Source organism: Onthophagus taurus, chromosome 1 (genome assembly GCF_036711975.1).
Source record: "Onthophagus taurus isolate NC chromosome 1, IU_Otau_3.0, whole genome shotgun sequence".
In the NCBI taxonomy this organism is placed as follows: Eukaryota; Metazoa; Arthropoda; class Insecta; order Coleoptera; family Scarabaeidae; genus Onthophagus; species Onthophagus taurus.
In genome coordinates, this window is record NC_091966.1 from 38,400,094 (window position 1) to 38,419,461 (window position 19,368).

Consider the following 19,368-nt stretch of genomic DNA (forward strand, 5'->3'; position numbering starts at 1 on the left):
GAGCATATTGGATTGCTTACACAAATGTCATAAAAAATCTTTTTCTGTTATTGAATTCAGTCAGGTCGTTCATTAATTTGATTTGATTATTATTGCCTACATTGATGAATAATTCTTCGTAGAGGTCCATTTCACGAGACTTTTTTAGGTTTTTGACAATTTTGACGTCTTCAAATTTGATCTCATGTTTGCAGGCTTTAACATTTTTATATACCGATGAGTTGCTTTTTGTGGTGTGTTCCTTAAATCTTGTGTATAAATTTCTTCCAGTCTGTCCCATGTAAATCTCATCGCATTTTTGACACTTAATTTGGTACACGCCACTTCTGTCTTCAATCTTTATTTTGTAATAATAAATACTATAAACCATTTTGCATTTTATAGTATTTATTATTGAAGTCGAAAAAGTTTTGTTTACAGACTATGTTAAGGATTTCAAGGAAACTGTCGATTTCTAGTGATTTCTATTTTATCTATGTTCTCTATTAGGTGTTCCTTTATTAAATCAACAATAGGGGTAATTGGTATGTTTTAATATAAGTTTTTTATATCCAGAGATATCAGTCTGAAATTCTTTCCTATTTTGATTTTTGATAGTTTTTTGCATAATTCCGTGGAATTTTTAATTGTGTCTTGAAAGCAGTTGTTTAATGCCTTATACAAAAATCTTTGAACTATTTTCGCAATTTTGTTGGTTGGTCTATTAGTGTTTAATAATTGGTCTGATGCTCTTATCGACCCTATGCAATTTTATTAAACTTTTCATGTGTGGGATCTGAGGCTTCATTTCAATAGAGTTAAAGTTATCTATGTTAAAAGTCTTCAGGAATGGGAGATTTTGTTTTATTAGTTTTTTCAAATTATTGTTATATGCAATAGTTGGGTTGTTCTTAATTTCTATGATATTATTTTGTTTAAAAAATAGGGTGGTTTTTGAAATGTAATCATTTTTCTGCAAGATCACTAGGCCTGCTCCTTTATCACCCAGACTTAACAATAACCAGAAATACTAATACAGAGAAAATGTATATAGAGAAAAACAATATACACTGACAATATCATACCAAGGAACTCATACTGTTGCAAACAACACAAATACGCCAACTTTAGGTTCCTTTTCAATACAATATATAATATACCCCTTAACCCAGACAATCTATCTGCTGAAATAAAGAAAATCATAAAAATTGGTATAAACAATGGATACAGCATTGAAGAGTTACAAGGAATATATAATATGGTCCACAAATCCAGAATCAACAACCTAATTTTTCCACAGATCAAAAACAGGCAAAACTTCATCTCACTACCTTTCCACCCTACACTAGAATACAAAATGAAGAGAAACTTATTTAAATTCGACCTAACCCCTGCTTTCACCTCCAGTAATAAAATACAACATCAGTTAGTTAACAACAAGAACAAAATAAAGATTGAAGACAGAAGTGGCGTGTACCAAATTAACTGTCAAAAATGCGATGAGATTTACATAGGACAGACTGGAAGAAATTTATACACTAGATTTAAGGAACACACCACAAAAAGCAACTCATCGGTATATAAACATGTTAAAGCCTGCAAACATGAGATCAAATTTGAAGACGTTAAAATTGTCAAAAACCTAAAAAAGTCTCGTGAAATCATATGTATATAAATCATATATAAAATCGCCTAGTTAGCGATATAGGAGATAGCTAGGCAGCAAAAGAGTGTAAAGACTAGAGTGCAGATATATATGTATCTGCCTCTCTCGTTATAATTCAACTCAAGACGCATGCGCGAGCACGTGGTGCGTACGCTATCATCTTATTGGACGGTGAATTAAAAATTAATAGCAGCTGATGACCTTGATGTTTATAAATCACTAAATAAACGTTTGACATATGAACATAACCTAAAATCTTAATATTTAGTTATGTATATTATAGGTTTTATGTGTATAATAACATAATTATTAACATATTTTTGGACTAAGCAATTTAAAATGTAATCATTATTTGTTACGAAAGTGAAGAAAATTTGTTAAAAGTAAAATAAAAAAGAAAAAGAGTAGTGGAGATATTTTTGGGTCCTAAAAATTGGTTGAGCAGGTACAAGGAAAGATCTCAGTGTAAAAATAAAGAATTCAAAGTCCTCGTTTAATTACATCGATGTAAATTTTATGATAGAATATTATGTACATTAAATAGTAAGTACCTAAGTACAGGTGGTTCCAATTTGTTGAAATAGGGTTTTTGTAAGAGACGAGGTTGGCAATCATGAACCTTGTGTAGAAGTGACCGCGTGTTGAGTTCGTTGAGTTGTGTTAGAAAACTAGTAAAAGTTGTTATTAAAGAATAAAAACGTTTTTGTTACATCTTAAGTTTCTCCTGGCCTTATTTATTTCACTTAACCTAAAGCGCACTCCGCAACAGGTTATGGGCCCAGGTGGACGGGAGAAATTGAGAGGTTAGAAGACGTGTTGGACGAGTTCTTTTGAGAAGTGAGGTTAGAATCAGTTAGAACGGTTAGAAAGAATAACAACGTTGGGTTAGCGTATTTTAAATAAAGAAAAAGAAGAAAAAAAAAAACATGGAGTCATCTCAGGGTGTCGTTGGGTCGTTGAATAAATTGAACGATAAAAACTGGAGTGTATGGAAATTTCAAATAAAAATTGTTTTAATGGCGAAAGGGTTATTTGATATCGCAAGTGGAACCGAAAAGAAGCCGGAGGACGATAAAAAGTTGGCTGCATGGCAACTGAATGATGGAAAAGCACAGGAGGTTTTGGTGACTCGTATGGAGGAAACTCCACTTTCGTACATTATGCAATGTTCGACCGCATGCGAGATGTGGAAAAAACTAGAAGAAATCTATGATAGAAAATCAATATAGTAGAAACCACGAGAGCTGGCAGTGACAGATCGCTTAAAAATGGTATGAATCAAGATATGGACGTACGACTTAGATTATTTCACCACATACATTTAAATGTAGGTTATGTTAGTAATGGAGGTTATATGTCAAACATTGTCAAAGATATTATTTAATGATTTTCCTTTCAAAGAAAATATTTTCGGCTTGTGAAAACACTAACAGATTTATGACAACGCTCACAAGACGTTTCGATTTGAGGTTAGAATTATAGAGTGACATCCCTTGAAAGAACAGACGTACTTTTTCGACGTGGCCATTTGAATTGTACAGCAGACATATTAAACTAATGCTATCTCTTTCCAACACACATTACTCTCTAGCGGTTTGTGAACTACGTATGGCATTTGTAAGAGCGGAAAATGATGATTTACTGCCAGCTCTCGTGGCGTTTACTATAATTGGTTTGCATTTGTTAACTGAGCAGTTTTATAATTTAAAATTTGAAGAAGGAAATATAAATGACTTTGTAACAAAAGTTACTAACCTATGTGCGAAAATGAAACAGCAAGGAGAAGAGGTTCCAGAAAAGATGGTAATGACGAAGATAATAATGGCATTGCCAGAAAAGTTCAAACATTTTATATCAGCATGGGAAAGTGTACCAAGTGATGAACAGAATTTAAATAATTTAATATCGAGACTACTAACAGAAGAACAAAGAGTAGGAAGAGAAGATAACTCTGTAGCTTTAATAGCGAAGAAAGAAGGAAAGAAATGTTTTACCTGTGGTAAAGAAGGGCACCTAAAGGCTCAATGTAGGAGGGCAATTGAATGCTTTTATTGCAAGAAAAAAGGGCACAGAATGAAAGATTGTTACCAAAGAAGAAAAAGAGAAAGTGAAAACAATGAAAGAAAACAAAAACAAGTTGAGAAACAAGACGGTTTAGCGTTGATTGCATTGTCCGAAGCCGAAGCATTAATAAACACTGATTGGTACTTAGACAGTGGAGCGTCACACCATATGTGTAGTAACTTGGATTTGTTTGATCGATATGTATCATTACAAACTTACAAAACAATAAAAATTGGTGATGGGACAACAATGAAGAGTACTGGAATGGGAACTGTGAGTATGTTAGCCTATAATGGAAAAAGTTTTCAACCAGTTACACTTCAAGATGTGTTATATGTTCCTGATTTGAAGATTAACTTATTCTCACAAGGAAGTGCGCTAGATAAGGGAATTACTCTACGGTCAGACTCAAACAAGGCAGAGTTAATATTGAAGAATGGAAACACATGTGCAATTGCTAAACGAAGCGGTAAGCTGTTTAAAATGATTTTCAAGATAGATACAAATTTATTGGAGAAAGATAGTTGTTTATTGGCAAAAGAAGAACATAATTTAAACTGGTGGCACAGAGCAATGGCTCATCAAAACTTTAGACAAATTGAAAAGGTTTTAGAGCAGAACAATATTGTGGTAAAAGAAACCTCAAAGTTTTGCAGTTCATGTGTGCAAGGAAAGCAACATAGAGAAACTTTTAAAATGAGCTTATCGAGATCAGACAGGATAGGTGAAATTATTCATATGGATTTGTGTGGTCCAATGGAGGAGTTATCGCTTGGTGGTTCAAGATATATGTTTCTATTAAAGGATGATTGTTCTAATTATAAGACTGTTTATTTCCTAAAAAGTAAAGATGAGGTATATAAAAAATTGAAAGAGTTCATAATTGAATTAAAGAACCAAATTGGAAGGGACATAAAAATCGTTAGAAGTGATAACGGAAAAGAATTTGTAAACGTTTCAGTAAGAAATCTATTAAAAGAATATGGAATCATACATCAGCTCACTGTACCTTATACCCCTCAACAAAATGGAAGGGCAGAAAGAGAGTTTCGAACAATTATGGAAGCAACAAGAACAATGTTGGCTGAGAAAAAGATGGAGAAAAAATTTTGGGCTGAGGCAGCGAACATGGCTGTGTACTTGATAAATAGAACTGGAACGAGTCCAGTAAAAAATAAAACACCTTATCAAGTGTGGTATAATAGAGATTTTGACCTTCAATCCCTACGAGGAATATTTGGAGAGGAAGTTTGGGTTTATATACCGAAAGAGAAAAGACAAAAATTGGATATGAAAAGCAAGAAGGCTATATTTATGGGATATGCACAGAACACAAAAGGTTATAGAGTATATTTAATTGATAAAGAAACTGTGACAATAGAAAGAGAGATAATTTTTGTATCAGAAAGTGAAGAAAGCAATGTGAACAAGGAGACAGAAGAAATTGTAAGACTAGATTTTGAAGTGGAAAATGCAAGTGAGATAGAGGAGGATGAAGAGGGAACAGAGGAAAATGAAGAAGAAGAACATGAAGAGGAAAATGAAGAAGAAGACCGTGAAGAGGAAGAAGAAGAAGAAAAATATGGTGATGCTTTACAAGAAGAAAATGTAGAAGTTCAGAGACAAGAAAGGCCTAAACGAAAAATAAAGTTACCGAATAAATTAAAAGATTATGTGAGTTATTTTACTGTTGATCAGGACGAACCCATAACATACGAAGAAGCTATGAACAGTGAGAACGCGCATGAGTGGGAAAGGGCAATAAAAAATGAACTAAAAGCTTTGACAGATAATAAAACATGGGATTTAGTAAATAAACCAAAAAATTGTGAAATAGTGGACAGTAAATGGGTGTTTAAACTTAAACGAGATGCAAACGGTGACATTAATCAATTTAAGTGCAGGTTGGTGGCAAAAGGTTATCAACAACAGGGTTTACAGGAAGATCTCTATGCTCCAGTAGTAAAATTAAAGACAATAAGAACATTATTAGCTATTTGTGTGACTAATAACTGGTCAATATATCAAATGGATGTTTGTAATGCATTTTTGCATGGAGAATTGCAAGAAGATTTGTATATGTATTTACCAAAAAATTGTAAAGTTAATGGCAAAGTATGTAAACTTAAAAAGGCTATTTACGGTTTAAAAAAGGCACCATTGTATTGGTACAATAAATTTGAAGAATTTATGTTGGCAGAAGGTTATGTTAAAAGTAATTGCGATAATTGTTTGTATATTAAGATTTCAGAAAAATTTAAAATTTACGTATCAATTTATGTTGATGACATATTGATAACAGGTTCCTCTAAACAGAACATTGAAAGTTTAAAATATAAATTACATGAATTCTTTAAAATGAAAGATTTGGGACTGTTAAGTTATTATTTGAGAATACATGTAATTCAAGATGAGACAAATGGAAAAATTACTCTTTCTCAGAAAAGTTATTTAGAAAGGTTACTTAAAAAATATGATATGTTTGATTGTAAACCGGTGGGTACCCCTATGGAGAACAATTTTGATTGTAATGTTTTAATAAGAACTGAAAGCGAAAGTACAGAGTTAGAGCATAAATGTAGACAAATGATAGGTTGTATTATGTATAGTATGTTAGCTACTAGACCTGATTTATGTTTATGTATTAGTATATTATCAAGATTTCAGAGTTGTGCTAGCGAAAAATTGTTTATATCATTAAAACGAGTATTACGTTATATTAAGGGAACGCTAGATTTGAAATTAACTTATCAAAAATATAACACTAATGTAATATTGGGGTATGCCGATGCCGATTGGGGAGGTGACACAGTGGATGGAAAATCAACCAGTGGTATTTGTTTTTTAATACATGGGTGTATGGTGGCTTGGACATCTAAGAAACAAAGTACCGTGGCTTTGTCAACAACTGAAGCCGAGTATGTGTCGTTATGCTTAGGAATAAGTGAAGCTTGTTGGTTTAAAAAATTATTAGATGAATTAACAGACAGGCAAGATTCAAAGGTGGTGATTTACGAAGACAACCAATCAGCTATACGTACAATAAAATCTCATGAACAGATGAAAAGAATGAAACATCTAGATATTAAATATCATTTTATAAAAGATAAAATCAAAACAGAGTTGATTGAAATCGAGTATATTGATAGTGGTAAACAGTTAGCCGATATATTTACTAAACCATTGAACGGCATTAGATTTAAGCAGTTAAGAGACGAAATGTTAAACTGATTTTTTTTTGCAACAAGGTTCTGATTGAGGGAGGGTGTTGAAATAGGGTTTTTGTAAGAGACGAGGTTGGCAATCATGAACCTTGTGTAGAAGTGACCGCGTGTTGAGTTCGTTGAGTTGTGTTAGAAAACTAGTAAAAGTTGTTATTAAAGAATAAAAACGTTTTTGTTACATCTTAAGTTTCTCCTGGCCTTATTTATTTCACTTAACCTAAAGCGCACTCCGCAACACAATTCGATGTCCGAATAGGCTAACTCGGAAACTATAAGAGTTAGAAAAAAAGTAGCTTACATGTCGTGATCTCGTTTTTCGAGAAAGTGCTAATGCCGAAAACCTCAAACCGCTATCGTCTTTTGTTTTTTTGCCTAGAGGTCAAAATTGAAAATATCGTAAAACCAATAAGTGCAATTATTTTGGTTACTATTATAGGTGGAGTATTATAACTAAGACATTATATGGACACTTTTTTACAGAGAATTTGATGACGTAGTCACAAAAATGTTGTCGGTTTTAGTTTTTGAGATATTATCACAATTTTGGTTTTTTTAAATGGAAACAACCACTGATTATTCGCTTAATAAATTCGTTATTTTTTTCTGATTACAAAAATATAGGGTTTGAAATTAAATTTACAGTTTCCTGTAAATTACGGTTCTATAACTAAAAATTAAAAAAACATATTTTTGATATTTGAAATAAATATATTTGTTGAACTGTTTAATTTATATATGTTTTACACAAAAATTGGAAGAGATTGCATTATTTCACATTTTTTATTACGATTTAATATTATTTTTAAATGACTTAATAAATTATCGATAGATGGCGCTCATGTTTTTTTTTTTAATTCAAATAAACATAGCAACATTTGTTTGTATTCAAAAATTTTCTGAAGTGTCACTTTAAAAATCCTGTTTTTAAGATCAATTACGAAAATTTTGAAAAGTTTGACATGTTAGAATGTTACATATTAAAAAATTATTTGTTTTTAAATACCAGAAGCTATCTTCGTATTTAATTGTTAACTTTCTAGATTTTACCTACCGCCCCGTAACTTACAGGAAACTGTAAATTTAATTTCCTCGACGACACTAGATGGAAATTTTATACAAAAAGTTTATTTTTAGCTGTATTCTAAAACAATAAGAAATAGACCTGTCGAACCCTATATTTTTGTAATCAGAAAAAAATAACGAATTTAATAAGCGAATAATCAGTGGTTGTTTCCGTTTAAAAAAACGAAAATTCTCATGATATCTCAAAATCTAAAACCGAAAATTTTTTTTTGACTGTCATGAAATTCTCTGTAAAAAAGTGTCCATATAATGTCGTAGTTATAATATAATGTTTAATGAATAACCTATAATACATAAACTTGATATTTAAAGCAATATTCAATGTCAATTTCACACAAAAGTACATATATTCTAATTTATTTGATGCATCTACGATCATTTATATTTAAAGGAAATTATCTACAATAATTGCATTTTCAAACTGCATAAAATACGCGCGAAACACTTTAAGCTTTTTAAAATTTACGGTTCGCGCATGCGCTTTCGCGACACTTCAAACGACAAAGACAGAACATATAACATTCCGTCTGCCTTTGATGGAAACGCTCGCCACTCATTGCTTACATAGGGAGTCAGCGATATAGGAAATAGTATATATGTATATGCGTGAAATGGACCTCTACAAAGAATTATTCATCAATGTAAGCAATAATAATCAAATCAAATTAATGAACGACCTGACTGAATTCAATAACAGAAAAAGATTTTTTATGACATTTGTGTAAGCAATCCAATATGCCTCCCCCCCCCCTCCATAACATCATCCCTCTTCACTAGAATATTATATGTCAATCACGCATGCGCTTTACATTTATTTTAACGTCAGTACGCCATTGTTATAAGTTGTGGAACGCTCTTTCGAAAACTCGCTAAACCGATAGTTGATTTTGCTGACCATCTATTTTTAACACCCTTGACAATAATTGCTGTTAACAACGTGTTGTTCATATAGCAAAATAACTTTTTACATTTCATTGTCGGTTGTTGAAAAGATATTCCGCTTGCGTGTTCGTCGTGCTTTTGACAGAATAAGTAAGTCGCCATTTTGTTTTATAACCGTTCTCTCGAAATTAAAAGTATATTTTTTAGTAAGTTAAGAACCGAATAAGAAGTGAACCTTGTTTTCTTTACAGAATAGATAACGAATACTTTTATAATTAAACCGTTGCGTAAACGTGGCTTAATGTTAATCTATCTTCACTACTTGTGTCGACAACATAATCATTTTCAACATCGATAAAAATTTTGACGGTAAAGTAGTTTTACACACTTACATCTATCCTTATAATTTATGTCTTTCCTTTTTATATATAGCACCTCACTTTTCTTCAGTCGTGCCTGAAGAAGAGTGAGGATTTCACTCGAAACATTGTAGCACCGAAACATTAATAAAACCATTCATCGTCCATTTTGGTTACATTTATTATAACTCACGATGAACTTAGAATCCATTTTATCCAAACATAGAATCATTTGGGTTTAGCCGCACGTCTGAGTTCTAGGTATAGTGTTACTTCTAGTTTTGCACTTGCACTGTTACTATCTTGAACTAACCCTATACCTAGAACCAGAATCATAGTTCTAATGTTAGTTCTAGTGACAGAGCAACTGTAAAACTAGAACTAACACTATACCTAGAACTAGAATCATTGCGGGTTTAGCCGTCTTTAGAAATGTGCAGCTAAACCCGAATATTTCTAGTTCTAGTGTTAATTCTAGTGACAGAGCAAGTGTAAAATTAGAACTAACACTATACCTAGAACTAGAGTACCTAGTTCTTGTTTTGCACTTGCACTGCTAGTATGAAGAACTAACACTATACCTAGAACTAGCATCATTCGGGTTTAGCCGTCTTTAGAGACGTGCGGCTAAACCCAAATGATTCTGGTTGTAGGTATAGTGTTAGTTCTAGTTTTACACTTGCTCTGTTACTAGAACTAACATTAGAACTTAGTTTATTAGAACTTTAGTTTAATAAAAACATGCAATATAGTGATATTTTATGCTAACTAGCCACCTGGTAGGTGGTGTTTAGGGTCCAAATGTTTCTAGGTCTAGTGTTAGTTCTAGTGCTAGTGTTAGTCTAGTTTTATTTGTTATTCAGCGCTAGATTGTTGTATATATTTATTGATCCGTTATATCGAGGTTTCACTGTAATGTCAAATTATATAGACATGTTGCATTTTATGTGGGACAAACTAAGCAGGTACGCCCAGATTTCTATGAAAATAAATTTTTGTATATTGCATCTTAAGTGAAATTCAGTGTATAGATGGAGTTTGGAAATGCCTACAAAGCTTATGTCGTTAAATCGGCACCGCATCGCTGTCATGATCTAATTAATATGAGCCCCTGAGTGAATTTATAATGCATGGCCGTTAGGTGTCGCGTGGCAGGGGTCGGCCGTTATAGCAACCCCTCCTGACCCCGCACGACCCGCGTCACGGCAATTTATGGAGGTAGTAATTTTGGCTCCGATAGCGGGCTCCGGCTAAAAATTTCAAAATTATGCCTCCAGAAGGCGAACGTAGATCGGGGAATTGCGTTTTGAAGAGAAGTTATGCTACCGCGTTACGATGTGGTGGTGCGGTGCCATCGTCGTCGACGGTGGTGCTAAAGTGGATTAACCTAGTCACGTCCACCGAACATTACGCAAATCGAATACGTTTTTGTTAACATCGTCGTCATAAAGGTAAAAATATCGAAAAATTGTCGTCTTCTTAATTGAAACGCCAGTTAATTTAGGCAATTGTTTTAACTGAAATATATGCGTAAAAATTGCTCTGGCATTTTCCCGATATATTTTCAATGAATTTTTCCAACCACGTTTCGTCCGAATACAGACCCACCACCAATTATTTCGGTGTGCAAACAGTAATTCTATATATAACGATATTTATTTTACATTGCACGCCTCGGTTTATTTGTTACAACTTGTCATACGGCCCCCGTTCGCTGTGGCTGGATTGCAATTACTAATTTGCTGATAATTATTATTTCGTTGAATCTATTTTGCCTGGTACATTTCGAACTGTTGACGGCTAAATCAACCATCCAATGGAAAATAATTATTAGAGATAGCGGCTATTTATTATATCGTACGTGCTCTATTATTTCCCCAAAACATTGTTTTTCATTTTTTGTTTTTATTTTACCATTTTTTATTTAAAAAATTAGTCACGTATTTAGCCAAATTTAAATTTACCTACAAATAGAATTATTTTATTCTTTATATAAAATCCTTGTTATATAAAACCTTCTCGTATTTTGAAAATTTATTGGCACCGATCTGGAGCCCGATGATATTGGTCGAGAGTCGGCCCTTCTGGCAACATAAAATGCCAAAGGTTCAGATTAAAATGTGCATATTGAATCAAACCGCGTTCGCTGTGCTCCCATTCCACTGAAATAATACCGCGCTATTATTTTTGGAATTACAATAAAACGGAAAGGAAAAGTTGCCGTGTACGCGCTTTGATATTCATGTGAAAACGTTTATATGTTTGTTTCGAACAATGACCGATCGAACGTTTAAATATTTTATAAAAAGCAATAACAGCTTTGTGGACCGTATTGCCGCATAACGTTATTGAATGGCGTTTTATGTACCATAAAATTCTGATAGACGACGATAAAGTCTCTTGAAAAATCGAATTGTCCCCGTAAATACATTTTGTCTATATAGACAACTTGGAGCCACTTACCTCCCAATATAAACATTCCACAGGCAATTAGGGTTTTATTGTCACCATTACAATGGCCAAGAAGTGCGAAGAAGAATCCTAGAAGTAACAGGACGATTGCTGCTCCAGATAATACGGTACAGGACCTAGAACAAAAAAAGAAAAAAAAATTACGAAACGTGGAAAAGTTTTGTTTCTTCTACACCATTATTCTGTACCTACACGTCTCACGAGCTATTGACGTCATATTCTGGTTGTATCTTTCAATATTCGAGTAGTTGCACGTGGAAAATTGATGCCATGCGAAGGAACTCACGTTTTGTATTCAATTTAAGTACGTAGTACGGAATGCGCACGGAGAAAAGTTCGAGTCCTCTACGTATAGGTCACCGACTTTTTGCCCCATCACTTCGACGTGTAAATTGGAAAACTTGACAAAAGTTAGATGAGATTCGACGCGCAACCTATCAACCGCTCATAATTCGCAACACGATCCCTTACAGTATAAATTTATTTAGGTATTTATAAAAGAAAATTATGAAACGAAACGATATCCTCAATTATACTACATCACAAATATAAGTTGTCATCTAAAATAGTCACGTTTCAGAACATTTTCTCATACTACATTTTTGGTCATGTAAAGTTCGCAATTTTAAGATCACAATTTCAAAAAGAATTTTAAATAAATGTTTATGGACTAGACTTGCATTAAGCAATAGCAAACAAGCCATATTAATGATCTAAATATGTTTCATGGATTATGTTTATGGTAACTTCTTAAACTTTTTCCTATCTTAATGTACACAAATTTTTCAAAGATAAGTTATGAGTTGGATAAGGCGTTACTAATGAAAATGTGCTGAATTCTACACAACAAATAAAATTCAAGGAAGAGATCTACATTCCCAGGTTACGACGTTTGTTGACATGTTTTTGTAATGGGGGTGGTTGTTTGGCTGTCACATCGTGAATATAAATATCAAAACCAAAAATTAGTCCAACCTCATTACCTAATATTGGCAGCCAATTAGTAAATAAGATCCTGGTTTGCAAGAATTTAATTTCATAGCGTGATGAATAAAATTGTTGCAAAACAGTTATCGAACATCTTATAATCAAAATTGATGTTGATTACCCACTTATGTAAACCAAGATTGCAACATGGAAAGGATAAATAATAAGCAAAACAATAGCAAATAAAGAGATTATTTTAAAAAACTTTCTAAACATGGAAAAACACTGCCAAGTATTGGTGAAACAAGGAATGTCATTGATGCACTAAAACTCGGAAAACCGATTTCATAGACAAACTATTCACGGTTAAGCAAATATGAGAACAAATATAGAGAAAAAGAAAATATGTTGCAGACTAGGTCAGGAATGGTCGTGGGTAGTAATACGATGGACGACATAGAGATGGCCTCGCAATTCGTATACCTTGATATGATGCTGGCTAGGGATGGCAGCCAGGCTGGGAAAATACGAGGAAGAATACTGCTGGCCAACAAAGCTTACTATGCAATAGCTCGTATAATCTAATCTAAGTGTATACATAGAACAAGATGGAAGGACGAGTCGGACAGAGACGCAAGGGATACAGTAGAGTTCTGAAGTTTGATGAGGGAGACAATAGTTAGAGAGGCATGGAGCAAAAAGTTGATTCAGGTCAGTTTATTAGAGAAAAAGAATGCTTTCATGCAACATTCCTGGAAATATTCTAAGGAAGTATCATCGACATAAAAATGGTACTTACAACACCTAAGCAATTAGAACTGGTCTACTTGCTTAGGTGCTGATATACATCAAATGGCACCTACAGGAGTGCTTGAGAAATTGTGTACGTTTAATCTAGAATAAAGATCACAGAGTTATGCTAACCAGAACCTAGATTGCGATATTCGCTGCTCATTCAACTACATTACTATTACAGTTTATTAAAATAATGAGATGAGTTGAAATTCGTCTTGCTGCACCCAAGCTAAAGAATCGTTCTGATTCTCCGGTCCTCTCTATTGAGAGCGTCTCTAATCGATGCTTCATACATGTAGAAAAGAAAAGCAGGAAAACTATTGTCTCAATAGATCGGAATGATGAAACAAAAAGAAGGCCATGGCAATCATCTTAGGTAGGTAGGAAGTACTCGATTGATTTGTAACGGATGCTAGATGATATTCTCCCTGACTGCTTCTATGCAGAACTGTGATGTTGTGTTCACAACACATTTAGAATTGGTTTAATTGATTAAAAACATCCTTAGAATACTTCAGGAGGCTATAAGGATTTTAATAAAATGACTTTGATGATTTTTGAGAGTATTTCTTGGATACCAGGAAACAGAAAAAGTTTATTGGTGTTTGTCGAAATGTTACTAATTGATTGGAAAGAGCTTCAGGTTATTTAAAAAAGCCAAGACAAGATAATAACTATAAAGGAGATATTTTCCAGATATTACGAAGATTTTAGAATACAGAAAAGTCTGATTGGTGCGAATCAAAGTTGTTCTAATCAATTAGAAACATCCTTACGATACTTAAGGAGGGTAAATAGAAAATATATGTGTCGAAATGCACCAATCAATTGAAAACAGCTTCGGCTCATTTACAAATGACATGACAATACAGTGACTTTAAAGGGGAGTTTTCCAGAAATTTAAAAGACTAGAATGTGGAAAAAGCAGATTGATGTGAATCACAAGATATCGGCCGATAACAAATATAAGGTGGCCCCGTTTGTCGAAATTTGGTGTTGTGAACGATATTATACAAAATTATTAGCAAGTTCTGGCAATAAACTTTAAATGGAGGAATGATTGATCGGTGTATACACCTATTGCCTTTGATACGGACTCACTACAATTTTTGCCTATAAAAGCTTTGCAATTACGTGTCCAAATAAAACCCTATTTTCTGGCGTGAGATTGACAAAGCATCGATCAGCGGCACCTTCAATCTTCATACCAGGACGTTCACCAGTAAAACTAGACTGTTTTTGCAGCGTAGAAACGTCCAAAAAATGACCTCGTTTAAGATGACTGACGAATTTAACCACGATAGCTTTATGCTACTACATCAACATCCCGAGGTTTTTTATTTTCAAATTTAAATTAAATTTAACTCGATTTTTTAAATTGAATCAAATTTAACGTAAATAAATATATACATTATCGTTATATCTACGTTAAATACAACACAATTCGGCAAACTACTCGTTTGGATAGGTTCCAGGATAGATTTTTCAACAAACGACGCGACGGTGTTAGAAAAGTCAATTTTCTCCAAATGAAGAATGCCATTATTTCGGACGACGTTTTATTCAATTTCAGGGGATTTCTCTAGAAGCGATCAAAACTTCCGACGGACTTCTGCTATTAAAAGTTAATGTCTTTCTTAGCCCGTCTAAAGCTTTTCGGGAACGTGAATTTTGAAGTTTTGCCCGGATGTCGACGATTAAACTTCTTAGCTTGATACTGTTTTACACTTTTAAATTGATTGCGCAGAAGGTTCTTTCCGTAAAAAATCAGTTTACTATCACATAATAAAAGTGACATAAAATCCAAATAGGTCTATTTTATTTGGATTAACGAACAAATTCTATGGTTTACAACACTATAAATTTAGTTTAAGAAGCACGACTCGGTTGTGCTTTCGTTGTAAGTCTGTCGTACATCTTCCAAATCAAATTTTAATAATAAATTAAGGTACTTTTTTTCTAGTACTCTTTCTCGGACGTACACCGTATTACATTATCTCTCACGGTCGGAGATAAAAAGAGGAGAAATTTAGCAGGGATTTGTAGGACGTTCGAAATAGGAGCGGCGCGAAACGATAAATTCGCCAGATAAAACCTACGGAGTGAGGGCGAGCTTGCCCGTTCGTTGTTTTTGGTTTAGTAATTGTAACAAACGACCTCCTGAGCTGCACCAGTCCAACCCGTCCCGTCGTTATCTGCGAACTGTATTAAATACTGGCCTTCAATTGTAACCACCATAAATCTTAGGGAACAATTAAAATAAAAAAGAAACATTTACTGGGAAACGTTTTTAGTGTTTTCCGATTTCGTTACACTTTCCAATTAAGATTGCCAGTCATAACTTTCCCCCCGTTCCGAGTCGTACTCGAATTGTAATTAAATTATAAATGCAAACAGCCTATAAAAATGCGGGATACTTTTTATACAACCAACAAAATCTAAGCTATGCATTTTTTCCTCTGAAAATATGAGCACATATATAACTCCTAAAATATAACCACAACCCTTAACGCAAACCGTTATCGTTTCTCACCTTAAAGTGCTTTAGCAAACATCCACCGTTTACCGAAGAACGTTAAGGAGGTTCCCCATATTTTCTAATACTTCTTTCGGGGCGTTTCATTATTGGATATAAATCATTTCGAATAACTCGTTCCATTATGAATTTTACGGAAAGTTATTTTTAACAATAAAGGCAGAATAAAATGGAGACCAAGAGAGAATTAATAATTGTTGTATTGATCCATCATGTATAACACAGAGCGCGCTTTGAAATGTGCAACCACCATGAAGTAATTGATTGCAGTTTTCGTTCTGAAAGGAATAAGCAATAAAAAGACCGCGTTCGTCGCTTATTTAGGGCTATTTATCCTTGTCAAGAGGACATATCATTGCAATCCGCAATATACGCGGCGAATTTCCCAAAAGAAATATAAGCGTCATAAGTAGGTGTCATCCTGGGATAAATGACATTGCCTGTGCGGTAAATGTTGCGAAATAAACTGATTTGACAGTCGAAACGAACATTTTACCCTTTTAAAAAAGTTAGGGTCACACTAATATGAAATATTAAGAACAATTGTACTTGATATATAAGTAAAGTTACAACTAAAAAACTGTCTCCAAATGAATAGCAGACGTAGTTATAAAATCGAATGTGACTATAACAATGGTCGAGTTGAAAGTCTCAATATTTTTATTTCTAGATTTGTTGAAACTATTTCAAAAACAAGGGAAACATCGATGGATTGAAACGTAAACCAGGACTTGTCCATCACTAACGAAAAATTTCAGGACGATTCGTTTGAACCGTCGAATTCGTTGATTCGATAATAACCAATAGTCGATGTCATCATTCCAACCAAATTGTTTATGAAGAGACATAATTGCTGCTACATGTCAACGAACACTTCCAGAGCACACACGCTCTCCGCCGTTTGATCCAATTAATTCAGTTTCACAGAAATGGCCTACCCTTAAAGAGCATATCTAGCGAGTATACCTAAAATCGACGAATAGTACAGTGTGTTAATTAATTATCGTACCCGACGTCATCATTGCAAGTATGCAACCAATATCACAGTGCAATACGCATCATACGCAAATCGGGTATCGCAATACGAATATTGTGATATTGGTTGCATACTTGCAATGATGACGCCGGGTACGATAATTAATTAACACACTGTATATGTTATTCAGAAATGAAAGGTGAGCGGTGATTTTAGGAATGTTCCCCGAGTTGGCAGACCGACAAAATTGGGAGATAGAGACCGGGGAGTGCTGCCCAGAGTAATTCGAAAGAACCGCACCCAACCCATGGACCACATACACCAGGAGTTTCAACGGGCATCCGGGAATGTTGTTTCGATGAATACCTTCGGTAACGACGCACATCTGCTTTCTTTGTGAATGGATCAGCTTTGAAAGGGCATAAATAAATTAATTAAATGGTTTAGTTTACTTTCGCCAGTTAACAGTTTGGTGACTTTAGAAGTTAGAACTTTAGAGATGTATTTAAGTTTTGTGTGTTGTACAAAATTATTACAATTTCACTATGAGAAAAAAAAATAAAGTTGTGACCTTGCGAATAAAAGATTTATTATGCGTTACTAAACAAGAATTGGACAATAGGAAAAGTATCAAACCCATAAACTGTTCAGAAACAACGTTTTATCAACATCGACTACATTTTCGAAAACGCAGAATCACAGAAAACATTGCACGCAGAAAACTGCCTAACAAAACATCAAGAAGAATTGCTAATTAAGCTATTTTGATATTGTGCTTGCTATAATATTGGTCTAAATATTTCTCATCTGAACGATGCCTGCCCCGAATCGCATGTGGTGTCAAAGAATTTTAGTGTTTTTGGGAATCCCTAATCTACTCAGTACTTTACCTAATTCAAAGTTCTGGATGACAGCGGTGAAGAAGGTTTTTCTCAAGAATACAACCTCAAAAATTGGTCTAAAATTTGTCTAACAGATTCAGACTTTAAACCTTAGAATCTGAAAGGAGTGATACTACTGATGATGATGATCTACTAATTATTATTAAGTTTTATTATTCATTTTCTATCAAAAAATAAACCTGAATAGTGGTATAAGTAGTCAAAATCACATAAAAAGGGGAGTCAACCACAGCAAAACGTGATTCATGGAGACGCTAAGCAAAACTTGCTGCAGAGGGTTGCATGAGGAATGGTGCCTTATGGAGAAAGCTAGATTGTGATCAGTTTCTAGGATTTGTCAGCTAGCTAATATTGGCAGGAGTTTAGAAATCCCATAATCAAGGAATTACGAATTTATGGATTGTGACGCTCAACATTCAAGAAGACTGTTTCCAGAAATAAAGGCACTACAATTTCCCAATTTTTACGATACCACAATGCTGAATCACGGAAAAAAAATTATGATTTAGACAAATTAGTCAAAGATTAAGGTTGTCTTTAAGTTATGACTAAAACTTCAAGATGCCTACATACCTCCTTCAAATAATATGTTCCTTCTAAACCAGGAAGGAATGACATAAAGATTTGGGCAAACAAAGTAACTTTGTATACATATACTTGCTAAATGTAGTACATGAAGAATGTAAGTGATGAGTGTTGTCATGGATGTGATAAAGGGATTGGAAAGATGAGGGACAAAGTTGACAAGGTAGAGGAATGGAAAAAAGGAATTGCTCATCACGCCAGAGAGAAATGTGCCTCCTACTGTCTTAAAAAGGGAAGATTAGTAACTTGCTACCATCTATGCACAATACGAGTGAAATTTTTGAAAATGAAAAGAAGAAGCCACAAATAATTATATTATTGATGACAATAAAACTAAGCACTATTGACCAGCTTCTCTGAACATATTCTGTCAAAACGCTATCTAGAAGATGACGGTTATTTATAACATGAGTAAATTATTGTAGTTGTCTCGGATAATGGGTGTAGCCAAAATTAGTTAGACAGCAAACGTATAATAAAGCTCAGTTTATGTACAAACACTGTTTGAACAAAGAACCACTTACAATCATCTAAATCAAGATTGGAGAACTATAAAAGTTTCGACATCTCCTCAAACAATTAGGAGAAGAATTGATTAGGACTGGAAACGCGCAGCTGCAAAAAAATGCACTTTTTTCTTTTGAAATTATAACTCATTTGAAATACTTTTTGTCCAAGACCCTCAAATCTGACTGTGGGATTTTGAGTCGTGCTGTAATATTGCGTTTCGCTACTTTATGTGCAAGTCAGAGAGCATACGCTTTTACTAAATAATAATGCTGCCGTTTACTAAATAATATAAGTCTTGTTTTTATGTTTTAGCACTTCCTGTTTGAACTAGCTCTCGTGGTGCTTCGTTGCAAACCAAGTTGGTATGATGAACCTCTGTCTATGTTACCCAATTTAGGTTTAGTGTCT

The 19,368-nt window shown here is 33.9% G+C and overlaps 1 protein-coding gene across 1 annotated transcript in view; it reads right to left on the reverse strand.

Annotated features, from left to right (window-relative positions):
- The window catches only part of LOC111419787 (uncharacterized), a 119,081-nt gene that overhangs the window by 53,897 nt on the left and 45,816 nt on the right, over positions 1-19,368 (reverse strand). Inside the window, exon 4 of the mRNA XM_071201289.1 lies at positions 11,721-11,845. Coding sequence (XP_071057390.1) covers positions 11,721-11,845 — 125 coding nt within the window. The remainder of the gene's footprint in view (positions 1-11,720; positions 11,846-19,368) is intronic.